The sequence below is a fragment of the Vigna unguiculata genome, chromosome 3 (genome assembly GCF_037176805.1).
Source record: "Vigna unguiculata cultivar grain cowpea cultivar isolate G323 ecotype 2 chromosome 3, ASM3717680v1, whole genome shotgun sequence".
NCBI lineage: Eukaryota > Viridiplantae > Streptophyta > Magnoliopsida > Fabales > Fabaceae > Vigna > Vigna unguiculata.
In genome coordinates, this window is record NC_140794.1 from 5,918,967 (window position 1) to 5,933,363 (window position 14,397).

The following is a 14,397-nucleotide window of genomic DNA, read 5'->3' on the forward strand; positions in this document are numbered from 1 at the left end:
TTAGGCATATATTGTATTTTTGGTGATGCATTTGGTCTTGACAAAAGAAATGATGTGATATAGTATATAATACAAATACTTTTCCTTATAAGTTCGCATGATCATAAAAGGACTTCACAAAAAATATAAATGCTAACAAATATGGTCGAATAAAATATCTACGGACAAATAAGTACTAAATTTTACATATTTGGACTTTGTCATATCAACTAAGATATGTAACATTCTAATCGGATATTATTTATTTAACTAAAATTAATAATAAATAAATATAAAGATAACATATATTCTACATACTTCTCAAAACGCGGAAAAATAAAAATATGTTATAAGCGCTAAAATGTTGAGAGCATAAAATTTAATTCAAATCTTTACATCTCCAAATCCAAATTTAAAAATCCAGATTACAGAAAAACAATATAAAACTATAGAAATAAAAATATCCTCAAGTTGCGGCACTCTGACGCTAAGTCTCATCAGCACTTCTTGCAACATCATTTGCTCCATGTAACGAGTTACATGATCATCGCCAAACACACACAAATAGGGTGAGCTTAACAGAATAAAAGTGCAATACAGAAAATACTAAATAATCATTCAATATTCCAAACACTTCTAACAAGCCTCAAGTCTCACACCCCAGTCTTCATCTCTTCCTCTGGACGCCTATTTGATTCAACACCCTTTAATTATTACATTAATCGATCTTTGCTGCCACAAGTGTCTACTCGCCCCTCCGACTACAAACCACCACCTATAATACACACGTGGGAATGACCTTGTCATAACCACAATCCACAACATCAAGTGGAGTTCCCCAATACGAACCCCAGTCCGTATTTGTCCCAAGACTACCAAACTCAAACTCATCAGATAACACCGAGGAGGGCAATCTTCTATAACTTATCCATACAGTCACGATCTCGCACACTCCACTGAACTTCCAAAACTACAATACTACAAAAACTACTTCCAAACACAACTAGATCAACGACTTCATTAGCTTTACCAAGAGCTTCACCACCTCTTCTCCAATAATTGACAACAAAAAAGGCAACAAAACTCGATCTCGTTGCATGTCCTTGTCTATATGGCGATCAAAATGCAAAAGAAATGTCAAAGCGCATGTTGGGATTGACGATAAAAAAGCCTAAACCGTGGTTTGGCCAAAATCTTCTCTTTTAAACAATTGAATCAAACACAGAAAAACACGAGAAATCCATTGAAATGTGTATGCTTACCTGATTGCAGACCATGAAGCCAAGGTCGACATCAACACCATCCACATTCACATTCACTCACGAACCTACTAATCAGAATACCCACTAATCCCAGAAGAATTCAACCCATTAATCCCAGTACCCCAACCACTGCATACCTCGCGAAGTTTCACATATAGGGTTTTTCAATGTTCTGCAATAGTCCCAAAATGTCATAGTTTCCAACCCAACAATATGCACGACTCATAACATCTAGCATTCTGTAGTGACCCGTAACACCCAAAGTTTTGTTAGGGCCTCATGAATCACATATGAGTTTTCGAAGTTTTGGGAAATTAGAGTTTTTTTTTTTGTTTTTTTTAGATTTTGAGGTTTTGTGAGTTTTTGGAATGTTTGGAGGATTTTGGGAGAATGTGTGAAAATTTTGGAGGCAATATTAGTTTTTTATTTTTGCTTTTCATTTAATTTGACTTAGTTTCAATTTATCCACGGATTAATTAGTTTTATCCTTGAAGTTTCTTTTCCTATGACCTCCTCTTTGGTAAATAAGTTTATTATGTGTCTAGTTTTGCTTATTTTTAAATTTTTTATTAATATTAATAAAATCAGTGGGTAAGTTTGTAGGTGACAAAAATTTATAGACAATTTTTTTGGGTAATTCAGTCTTTTCTTTTTAAGCCTGATTTTTAATATTAGTATCGTAAGGTAAAAACATAATTGACATTGTTATCACTAAAAAATGTACAATTTTCTATTAATAATAACATGATATTTAGAAATAGACCCAAATTATTTTAAAAGAAAAAGTGAGGAATAGAATGTATAATTATTTTTTTATAAGAAATTTTCGAATTTAAACCTTTATTTTTTTTCATTTGTTTAGTATATATATAATTCTAAAATTATTGGTAGTTGAATTTAAACACTTGATGATTTTTTAAAATTTTATAATTATTTAATTGTTGAACAATTGTATACCTACCCGGTCTAATAGTTATACATCCAATAAGCGTAATGAGTCTCATGATCACAAAATATGTATAGATTCATCTATTAGAGAAGATATCCATATAGTAATAACAGTCATGATAATCTTGATAATTTGATCACGTCCTAATACTAAATATTAATATATTACATCCTAATATTTTCTTATACTAAATATTCTATATCATATTATTATTATACTTATTTCATGTAATATATTGCATTATTATTGTTATTATACTTATTTGACATAAATTGCTATAGTGTTAATATTTCCTATTATTACATAGGAGGCAAAGTTGTCAAAACGGGTAATCTGGCCCGAATTGACTTATCACAGGTTAGCCACTTACTGAGTCAACCCAACACAGTTCACTTATTAATGAATCAAAAGAAATTGAACCCGGCTCAGCCACCACGGGTTGGTGGGTTAAAAGGTTGCTCACTGGTTCATTTAATTAAAAAAATGCATTTTTTTTCTTCGGTCTAAAAGAAAACTAAATTATAATTCTTATTAAAATATAAATAAACTTCAATACAATCCAAAATAAAGTTAAACTCAAAATATAAACCAAAATCACAAGAATACAAAATGTCAATGTGTTAGCTAAAAAAACAGCCTAACTCAACCCAAATACAAAGTCCAAAATGATAAAAAAAAAAATACTTGTGTGACTTTTTATCTGTAGGTGTGAGAACCAATCCGGCTCACCACGAGTTCAACCCGGATGAGCCAAGTTTTAGGTGAGCCAAGTCAAAAATTAACCCATACTGAAATTTGTAAAAATATTTTAACCCAATCCGACCCGAATCCGTGGTGAGCCGGGTTGACTCGTAAGTTCTAACCCATTTTAACAGCTCTAGTAGGAGGCCCAGAGAGACCCTATATCTACATAATATCCTGTATATAATACTCATTCTGAAAACAATGATGATAATTCCATGGTCCCTGTTAGTGGGTGTCCATGGTGGTGCCCCATCTGTATAATTTGGTAAGGATTCAAGGTAAGGTTGCATCCTGACACTCTGAGGAGTCAGTTAGTCTCACTTAGAGCGGACTGACTCTTGTGGTGAGAGTAGCAGGAGGCCTGAAACTCACTAAGGGCTAACCTTGTGTGTGAGGGAAATTGATTCATTGTAACACTTGTAATACATAGCTCGGGGGTGAGCAGAGGTATCTACCACAAGTGCAAGCATCCGCTGAATCCGACCTGATTATATATATATATATATATATATATATATATATATATATATATATATATTCGGATGAGTCGAGTCTTAGTGTATTGTTTGGAAGGTCTTAACATGCCTGTGTGATGTATGTATAATGGACTGTGAATATGTATCCGATTACTTTGGTGAAATGGTTTTGCCTCTAGCTTACCCTTGCTTGTTTGATTGTGTTGTATGTCGTTCTTTTACTTTTGCGATGATCATCAATTTATTGATAGAAGCAGATGCGAGAGGTACTCGAGCTCAACATGGAAGAGATTAGTTCCGCTGCATAGTCTACCTGGGATGGACTTCAGGTTTCGTTGGGCTTTTCTTCAGGGCTATGGCCCATGTACTACTTTATTCTTTAGTACTCTTTTAACTATGGTGAAGTTGTTGTGGTGTGCATTGGTTTCTCCTAGCATCCTCTGGATATTGTCAGAAGTAGCGTTTATACTCCAGGACTTGTCACTAAATTTCTATCCGTGTGACATTTCATTTAAATTAAAGTTATTATTGAAATGGGGTGTTACAATAATAATTGTATTAATTTTAAATTTTAATTACATTAACTTTTAGTTAGATTTATGTTTAACTTTTAATGGAGGTAATTTCTAAATTCTCATATTCCACGTCAATAATGACAATAACTTTTATAATGATAATAATTTATATTTTTTATAATGTGGATAGCTTTATTATATATATTTTTAATTTAGATTCATATAATAACAATCATATATTTATTATATTTTTAATGATTATTCTACGGTTTTCAATATTTATATATCACATATTATATTCTATTATTTTGAAAATAAAACGTATCAAGGTATCAAATACTATACACGTATATTATCGTACATAGGATTGTTGTTTTACAATTTTTTAGTTAATTATTCAGTTTTATTTGTCCACTTAACTATTCCTCTAATTTACATAAAAATAAATCATAGTTAATGTTATTCAAAAGTTTCTCTCAATCAACAGAATAAATTAAAAAAATATGAAAAAGAATAACATTAATGTCAATGATAAAAAATAATTATTACAAATATTAACAAAATAAAATTAATTCACAACAAGCATCAAGTGAAGAATTTGATTTAATTTACATCTATTTAGAAAATTATATTCTTAATATTGATAGAGAAACTCTAACTAATAAATAATAATCTCACTAATAAATAATAATAATAATAATTTAAATAAACTAATTTCTATCAATATTAATAAAAAAATCCTCAACCTAATGATAAATAGTAATTCTAATGATAATACTTCCTCTTCTAGTAAGTTTATAGCAGTCACCAAACAGTCAGTTGAAGAAATTAGAGACATTCAACTTAAAAGAGAAATGTAAATCTGTTTTTCCTCTTCGTAACTTTTATTTTTTTAACACATAATATATATATATATATATATATATATATATATATATATATATATATATATATATATATATCCCACTTTAAATCGTTATTATTACCTGTGTGACTCATCATTGTCTCTTAAAATATAAGACAACCGATTATCATTCATGAAATTTAAAGTTATGTTCTTTAGATACTTATACTTTTAACTATCTCTTACCGCTTTTTGTGCTAATTAGATACAATGATGCTTCCAAACGGAAAATAAAATGTACACAATAAAAAAAATATAACTTTTGTTCGTTTAATATACGCATACATATATTTTTTATTTTATTCACCCTAAATATGTGAATCTAGAAATTTTTAATATAGATTTGGATTTAAAATCTTAATTTTATTTCCTTCTTTTTTTTTTTCATCACAAGCAGAATTTTCACATACGCTCGTCATTAGTTTATGTTTTTCACATGTATTAGTTTTTAAACATGTTTTTATATGGATCACGCAAGTCTCATTGGTCACACACACTTAATCAAATAAATCCTACGTGGCATGGATGAATTAGTTTGATGAGCAATGTTTCACCTACAAAATACTATTCTTAATGAGCCTTTCATAATTAAGATGCGAAACTGATATAAAGAATATAAGTTGAGTTCTCTAATTTATGATGTGAAAGAACGTTACGTTACTATTTTTGAACAATAAATTCATCATAATTAAACTTGAATTTATTTTAATTTTATAAAAAAAGGGGAAGATATTCCGTCCACGCACAGCGTTAAATATTCTGTTATCTTTGTTATTTGTTATTTAATACTAAAAGATGCTTGGTGCCGAGCGTGAGTCCGTTCTAAATTATGAATTTAATATATATTTGATATTTCAACAACCCCTCCTACTCTCATAGCCTTGGTTAGTAAATCGTGGTTAAACCAGAGTGAAGCATGTAAGTAACCATGGTTGGAGAAGATAATCACAGGAACAGTGATAGTACGTTACGCGTGTGGCACGTGTGCGGAATCATCTTTTATTTTTTTTGAACGAGAAACGGCATTAATGCTTTAAGATTTAAAACTTGACTTTCCGGTGAAGACCGGGTAATTTAATGAAAAATCATTGTATCTAAGGCAAAAAAAAAGGAAGCATTTTAAAATTAAGTAAACTCACAGTTGTCCTTACCTGCCCCGTGGGGCAGCCCGTAAGGGGGTGTTTCCCGTGTGGTGAGGCTGCCCGAACTGCCCGATTCTCGGGTGAGAAATTACGAGCATTCGGTCTCCAGTACCTCTGTGTGTTTCCTTCTCTCTCTTTCTCACTCACCTCTGATATTTCTATATTTTGGTGCTCTGTGTCTCTACGATCAGGATCCAACGGTCCACAATGTTCGGGGCTTGTGCTGCTTGTTTTCTCCGGTTTTAGAGCTCCAAACCTTCAGATCCACCTCATTCCTCTCCAGATCTTCCTTCCTGGTAAGCGCTTTCAACCTTCTCCTTCTTCAATTCTCGCTAATTCCACGTTTTCTCTTCTCTCTTTACACTCTTTTCACCTTTCTTCTCTCTTCTTTCGCCGTCTCACCTTCAAATTCCTCCTCCTACCACGCCTTCGCTTTCAAACCTAAATTCTGCTTTCTCTCGCGCTTTCCTAGTTATATGTCAATTATGCTTCCTCTGCATCTTATCCTTCCAAGGAGCAGTTCAATTTATTTAATTATTATTATTATTTTACAAAAATCAGTGTCATAGTTTTTGGTACTTTGGGAAACAAGAGCCACTGTCAATATTTTTGCAGAAGATCTAAATACGGTGATATCATAATTATTATTATTATTTCAATTATTATTTATTGTAATATTTATTATTTACAGGATAAGGTGTTGTGGTGGGAGAAGGAGCTTGTTTGTTTGTTGTACGAAATGGAGACTAAACAGAATTTGGTGACGGTTACGCTCAGTTACGGCGCGTTGACGTGCGCTGCGGAAGTTCTGGCCACTTTGCTAGCTTCTGCTGTCGTCAAAGCCACCCTTTTGGCTCCGGTGAGTCAGTTCTCTCTGTCTTTCTCACTCTAAACCGCTTATTTGTTTTGTAAAAAAGAAAGTCTAAAAAGCTAAAGCGTTAAAAGAACTAAACTATGGTCTGAAGCTTTTACTAGCCTTAACTTGGACAAGATCTAACGTTATCTATATCTTTTGTGAAAGCAATTTGTGTTATCTCTCTCGAGTTCATGTTTTTATGGTCTAAGCAATTATGGGAAATTTTTTTGGTCTTTGTCAGTATGTGCCTATTCTACACGCTATTATGCGCATGTAGGACTGATGAATCACCGAGCTTTGGGATTTTTTTTTGGGTAACCGATGCGATGTAACCTTATCCTTCCGTGCGCCGGTGATTTTTAACCTTTTAGGTTTGGCGTTTGCTAACGTACGCACTTATTTTATTTTATCTTGACGAGGCAGAGAGGGAGGAAAATAAAATAAGCCGGAAATAAAAAAAAATAATAGGATTTGTTTTTGGTGCTTGGTTTGTTTGTTTCCCGTTGCGGAACTGGGTAGAAAATATAAATTGCGGTTGAGGATTAGTTTAGTTCCGAGGTTTTACTCTGTGGGACCCGGTTTCGAATATGAATTATAAAAATATCTTTTTGTCGCGTGTGAGCGTGTGAAAGTCAAAAGTGAAGGAAAGGGAGGGGAAGCGGATTCGTATGAGTTATTCGCTTGGATATGCCGTTTGAGCGTAAAGCACGCATCACGAACGCGTGTCGTTTTTGTGGTTATGCTTCCTGGCATCTTGGGTGGGAAAAAAGGTGGAATCTTATACGATGGGACATAATTGTAGTATCCACTGTCTCATGTCTCAACTCTTAACTGTAAACAGTGTCAGTCACTTTTGTTATCTCTGTAGTTGCCCACTACAATATTATCTAAACAATCATTACGACCAATAGTTACTATTCTCCTATTTAATTTTAATTTTCCAACTATATATAATTTAATACTGGTATTTAACTATTCCATTTAAGAATGTTATATTATGCGTTTTCTTTAATTACAATAAACATAGAAGTATGAAAATAGTGAGCCGACTTAGCCGTCTAATTCGTTATATTCTAGAAAACTTAGTAATAGTAGTGTAAATAAAATAGGACATTTAACTCGTGGGTTTTTATTATTTTATATTTTGGATTAAAGAAAGTTAAGATGTGATGAATGACGTGTCTAATTATTAATAGATATCTGTACGGATAGTGCCTAAAAACAATTCATAACTTAAATAGTCAGTTCCATCCCACAGGTTTTTCATCTTTTTAGGGAACACGTGAAATTGATTTTGCTCTTAAATAAAGTAATTGTTTGATGTATTTGTGGTGGAGTTTAAGTTTTCATTTCTTACCATTGTTGTGTTAGTTTCTTTGATTTGGATTTTATCAAACGAAATAAAAGAACAGTGTTCAAGGCATTGTAGAGTAAAAAGAGAGGGGGGTAAAAGTAACATGTAATATAGTAAGAGTTTTGTGGTCCTGCTTTATAACATCGTTTAATGGCGAATCACTTTTGAAATATTTTATGTCTAATATGACTAACGCATTGTTTTAAGAAATAGTAAGTTTGGCTGTTTCTTCGGTAGTTAATTGATTTTTTTTTAACTTGTTATTATTTTTTTTTTGTCTAATATGACTAACGCTATGTTAAAAAATTATTCTCTTGTTTTCTACAAACATAAAATTAATTTCAAATCTAAAATGAGATATATAATAATATCAGTCTCAAACCCTTTCAAATCAATATCTACATAAGTTGATTGAAGCAAGGTGGACTCATAAAAGGGTTAAAGTTCTTACAAATGTTCATTTCATTATTTACAAAATTCTAATTCAGACTTTCGTTAGAGAGATGTTATTAAACTCTCATCACTTAGCCTAAGAATCCTGAATCTCCATTTACAGTAATACATGTTTTGAGACAAAATTTGCAACTCAAAAAACACACCTCACTATTTTGTTTAATTACTCATTCAAATTAAACTTGTGTTTTTTCCTTTCTGAGACTCAATTTGTGTACATCGGTTAGTATAGTATCATTTCCTTGGTTCATTTGTCTGGAAAAATGGATGCAGGATCTCTACCGGCTCTTACTGATCAACACGCCTATAACGAGTGGAGATAACACATCCCAGAGTGAAGACAAGCAACATGATGCGGAGGGGGAAGACGGTAACGATGACGAAGGCAACGACGATGACGAAGGAGATGGTGTATCTGGGGAGGGTGAAGAGGGGGAGGGTGAAGACGAGTTGTCATCTGAAGATGGAGGTGGATACGGCAACAATTCCAACAACAGGAGCAACTCTAAGAAAGCACCCGAAGGTGGCGCAGGTGGGGTGGAAGAGAACGGAGAAGATGATGAAGATGAAGATGGTGATGAGCAAGAGGATGACGATGAGGATGACGATGATGACGAGGATGATGAAGACGAGGGTGGCGAAGAAGAGGAGGAGGAGGGTGCTGAGGACGATGAAAATGAAGAGGACGAGGAAGAAGAAGACGAGGAAGCATTGCAGCCCCCAAAGAAAAGAAAGAAGTGAATTTAGCGTAGTCAAGCCTCCTGTTTGTATTGTTGTGTACGAATTTGGCTTCTAACTTGCATGTTTTTACTTTTTTGGGTACTAAACTTCCACGTTCTTGTTTAGTTTATAAGGAGGCTTATGTAGGACATGTTTTAATTGATATCTATCTTTACCATTGCGTAATTAGAATGCTACATTATTGAGCAGGCAATGCTAAATTTATGAGAGAAAATTATGATCTTAGTTTTGACTTAAGCCTTCTCACGCTCTCTTGATGCTGTTGGCAATGATTTTTGTTCTTCAAATTTCTTGCTTAGTAAGACGTGGTTCTGGGTGCATGAAAGATCCTTTTTATGAACTTAAGTTGAGCTCTGAATAGTAGCAAACACAGTGGGTTACTGTTTCTATTGATGTAATCATTTTGAGTTGTTTTTACTGCTTCTTTATACCTGTTATGATGTAGACACGTACATTCTCAAATAGCAGCTTTTCCGATCTTTAACCTTACACGAAGTGTTTCGATCATCTTTTTCTCTGATACAGATTTTTAAGAGAAAAAAAAAATCCATGTTCTGACAGCTGAAATCCCAATTATAAATTCGAAAATGATAGTTTAAAAAAAAAAAGAAAAGTTCACAAACTTTGACAAATTACTTTTTTAGATAAAAAATAGTACTACTTTATTATTTTATTTTAGTTAAAAAATAAAAAATTAATCTATTATGAAAATTTTATCAAATTCATAAAATAATGTTTTGTCAAAAAATAATTTTTCATTCTAAATTAACCTAATTTTAATCAAATTGATTATTCTCTATCCAAAATCGACTTATAAAAATAAAATAGATAAACTTGAAAAATGATTATATGAAAATATATTAATTTTAATCAAATCAATGATTATCTGATTAATTGACTTGTAAAACGAAAACAAATAAATTTGAAAATATAAAAAAATTCAAATTCTTTTTTCCTTAGAATGAAAAAGTTTTTAATATTACTTTTTAAGAATTTTAAGTTCTTCATTTTTAAGTAATCCATTTTGTAACATCCAATTTAAATAATAACATAATTAAATGAAATCTTACACCGGATAATATAAAAAAACCAAGTTGCGGAGTATAAAGTCACTCCTTACAGTTACTTAAAAGGAAATACTAAAGCTCATTACAAAGCCTACAACCCAAAAGGAGTAAGAAATAGCCGATATTCGAAATAAAGCCTTGGGGGTAATACAATACACGGGCCTTAGCCCTAAAGAAAAGCCCAAATAAAACATGAAGTCCAGCCCAGGTAGACTGTGTAGCAGAATCATCTCTTCCCGGTTGACCTCGACTACCTCTCGCATCTGCTCCCATCAATAAATTGATGATCATCGCAAAGGTAGAAGAACAACATACAAGGCAATCAAACAAGCAAGGGTAAGCTAGAGCCAAAAAGATTTTATTATGCAATCAGATATACTTTCACAGTCCAATATGCATACATCATCCAAGCATGTTATGACCTTCCAATCAATACACTAAGACTCGACTCGACTCATCCGAATACATATAACCTGGTCGGATTCAGCGGATGCTTGCACTTATGGTGGATACCTCTGCTCACCCCCGAGCTGCTCACCCCCGAGCTATGTGTTACAAGTGTTACAATGAATCAATCCCCTACACACAAGGTTAGCCCTTAATGAGTTTCAGGCCTCCTGTTACTCTCACCACAAGAGTCAGTCCGCTCTAAGTGAGACTAACTGACTCTTTAGAGTCTCAGGATGCAATCCTTACCTTGAATCCTTACCAAATTATATAGATGGGGCACCACCATGGACACCCACTAACAGGGGCCATGGAATTACGTCCCGACCACTGAAGCACAACCCTGAAATCTCACCTAGAAATTTCAAGGAATTACGTACTGACCACATACTATACATATTCAAACAAACAGTAATATTTATCATGCTTATAAATCTCATGCCAAACTTTATAATCCATCCTCATACATGCTCCATGTTGAATCCATTCCAAATCATCCTTCCCAATTCATGAATATAGAAATGTAATTCATACTGACACCATGCCACTTTGATTACCAACCATCTCATACAAGTCACATGCCAAGGTCATGTTAAACGTATCAATCACAGACCTTAAACCATTCTACTCATACCCATTCGCCCAATTCATGCTTTTAAAAGTAATTGAATCAATCCACAAGTTCAAGTTAAAGTAAGGAATTAAAATTCTGCAGCAATTCTCGCTTAAGCTAGACTGATCTCGCTTAAGCTAGACTGGTCTCGCTTAAGCTAGAAATTCTCGCTTAAGCTAGACTGATCTCGCTTAAGCTAGAAATTCTCGCTTAAGCAAGACTGATCTCGCTTAAGCTAAAATCCCTCGCTTAAGCTAAACTGACAGCTTTTTAATGATTTCAACATGTAAAAACACAAAATCCCAAACATAAAAAATTTAAGAAAACACAAGCACGTTGTATAAAACGTTGGCATCATATTTCATGCTTTAAAAGAGTAAACAAATCAATTATGGGAGCATACAAGCATTTAACAATTGTCAATCTCGCTCAAGCTAAGGAGCTCTCGCTCAGGCAACAAGGTCTCTCGCTCAAGCGAAAAACTTTCGCTTAAGCGAGATTGAAAACAGAGAGTACTTCGAGTTCTCGCTCAAGCTAGCTCATCTCGCTCAAGCGAGAGGCCTTCGCTCAGGCGAGCACTCGAAAATAAAAGGGTGCGAGTTACTGTCATTCTCGCTTAGGCAAGAGCTCCTCGCTTAGGCGAGAGCTTCCCGTTTGGGCGAGAAACAACTCGCTTAGGCGAGCATAACAGATCTCACTCACGCATGCAAAGCCAAAAATCCATCCAGAAACAATACACCGATTATTTTCACACCATCAAAAGCACATCAAATTATCAAGAGCACCCAACAGAAACAAAAAGACACATTATTTATAAAAGCATGAAAAATCCTAGCTTCCCTCACCTGGATAGATGCTAGTGGAAAGCACAGGCACCTACGACAACGAACCCAACAGCTTTAGGAGCATACTCAAGAGGTGGAGCAGAGAATGAGGTTGAGCTTACTTGAATCTGAATGAGCTTCGAGCCCTAGCAGAGCACTGTTTGAGGGGAAAAGAGGAGTAAGATGACTGATTTTTGCAAAATGGGCAGAACATGAGAGGGTTAGGCTGGTTTAGGGGTTTTGGGATGCCTTATGGGCCAGCCTTAGGCCCAACTGACTAAGAGAGGCCCTTAAATTTTAGGACAAACTTAAAGTGGGTCTTACATTCTCCCCAACAACAAAAATTTTCGACCTCGAAAATTCACCGACGAGATGGGAAGAAAACTACGTTTTCCTTATTTCATCCGACAACCGCCACTTAGACATGACTAATAAAACGACTCCAACACCTATAGTAACTGGAAACTTCGCCTCTGTGCTAAGCAATATGTGTTCAACTGTGTAGATTGATTTAGTCACTACTCTCAAAGTAACTTCCAACCTACAACCTTAAAACTGGGATGCTCCTTCTTACCTGCCCAACCAACTTGCATTTGATATACCGACTCGTCTACCATATGCTCTCCACTACCTCTTGTAGGTTTTTATCAAAGTCTCAGATGACTTCAAGTCTCAAACTAAAGCATGTATTTATCACTTCACATCACTTTGTTCTCTCCTTTAAGCATCACTCCACTGACTTGATCACTCTTGAGTTCTGGCCTACTGCCCCACCATCAACACTCTTGACCACTTTTACGTATAACGACACTCATAACATCTTACTTCCTTTGTTGGCTTCAACCAAGGCAACAAAGTTCCCTACCGAGTTATTCCAGTTCCAATTTAAAACTATCAACTTATTCCATTGCCATATCATTTTGGCATCCTGTCCTCATTTTTTTTTATCCCTTAACTCGTAACCATCATTCCACTAAACCACAAAACCATAACTTCCATTGACTCCAAATCTCTAGTATGTTTTTGCACCAAGCAACTCTACGATACACCTCAAACTAAGATTGCCCGATTTGGCTTTATTTTTTTTTTCCAACCTCTTTGAGAAACTCACTCGTCCTAGTCGAATAACTAGACCAAGGAAATCACTTCACTAGGTCATGAGTAAGATAGTTCTTCTCACGCACCTCTTACCATTTCTAAGCATCATCTGCCACCATCCCGTTGCGCTACTCTGATTCATACACAAGATCACTTGTTTGTTTACTCAAAATAATGATCCTTTCGTGTCCGCCATGACAAGGAACCAATTGCCGTTGAGAAACCTTCCTCGAGACCCCTATAAAACTTGTAGAACCCCTTTAAACTCCTCTTTTGATAGCCTTAGCGTTCCATTTTCTCAACAAGGTATCTATCCTTTTAAAACCATATTCCTTATTAGTCACTCCAACCTTAGTCAATACTCTTCTTGAACGGCTTGACACACCACAACTTCTTTTTGAAGATTCACCAAACTTGTAGTCATCTTGGTGATTATACTGAGTTTATACCATTATGTCTCCAACAACTCTTTCACTTGTTTCTCTTACTTCACAATCCCAGCATAAATCCTCCAATTAGAAGCTATTAGCACAAGTTCGACTTCAAACCCAAATGCAAAAGTGAACTTCATCACTCCAAAGCGAAAATTCTAATATTTCCTTCAGAATAAATCTATAACTCTTCTACCATTGAGATTCCTTGCGTCTATTTTTCGCTTGCCTTTGCCATATAACTCTGATTCACATGACACCCAGCCCTCATCTTTCAGCTTGATCCACACTTGTTACACTACTACTGACTTATCTCTTCAAATCAAAGGATACTACTTCGTTGGGGATCATATCTCCTAAGAATGAGATTAAGAAAACAATCAATTCACCCTTGAGATTGTGTCCCAACCTTGCAAAGGAAACAATTCAAATTGGCTTTGAATTTAAATCCTTTGGTCACCATGAAACATGAAACACACCCGAGTAAACTTCACTTGACCGCAATTGTAGCAAACCACCATCTCAACCCCAACTCCCTCTTG

At 34.5% G+C, this 14,397-nt stretch overlaps 1 protein-coding gene across 1 annotated transcript; it reads left to right on the forward strand.

Moving 5' to 3' along the window:
• The first annotated feature begins 6,047 nt into the window (after window positions 1-6,047).
• Window positions 6,048-9,612, forward strand: LOC146887441 (uncharacterized). The gene is made up of 3 exons (XM_085671136.1): window positions 6,048-6,267; window positions 6,663-6,830; window positions 8,908-9,612. Exons 2-3 carry the CDS (start codon window positions 6,711-6,713, stop codon window positions 9,373-9,375), a joined length of 588 nt encoding a protein of 195 aa, XP_085527262.1. The 5' UTR covers window positions 6,048-6,267; window positions 6,663-6,710; the 3' UTR covers window positions 9,376-9,612.
• Window positions 9,613-14,397: the final 4,785 nt, after the last annotated feature.

Excerpts from the sequence above, each read along its gene's own strand:
- LOC146887441 (XM_085671136.1), top strand. The coding sequence starts at position 6,711 with ATGGAGACTAAACAGAATTTGGTGACGGTTACGCTCAGTTACGGCGCG. Across the intron at positions 6,831-8,907 it reads AAGCCACCCTTTTGGCTCCG|GATCTCTACCGGCTCTTACT; the intron begins GTGAGTCAGTTC and ends AAATGGATGCAG.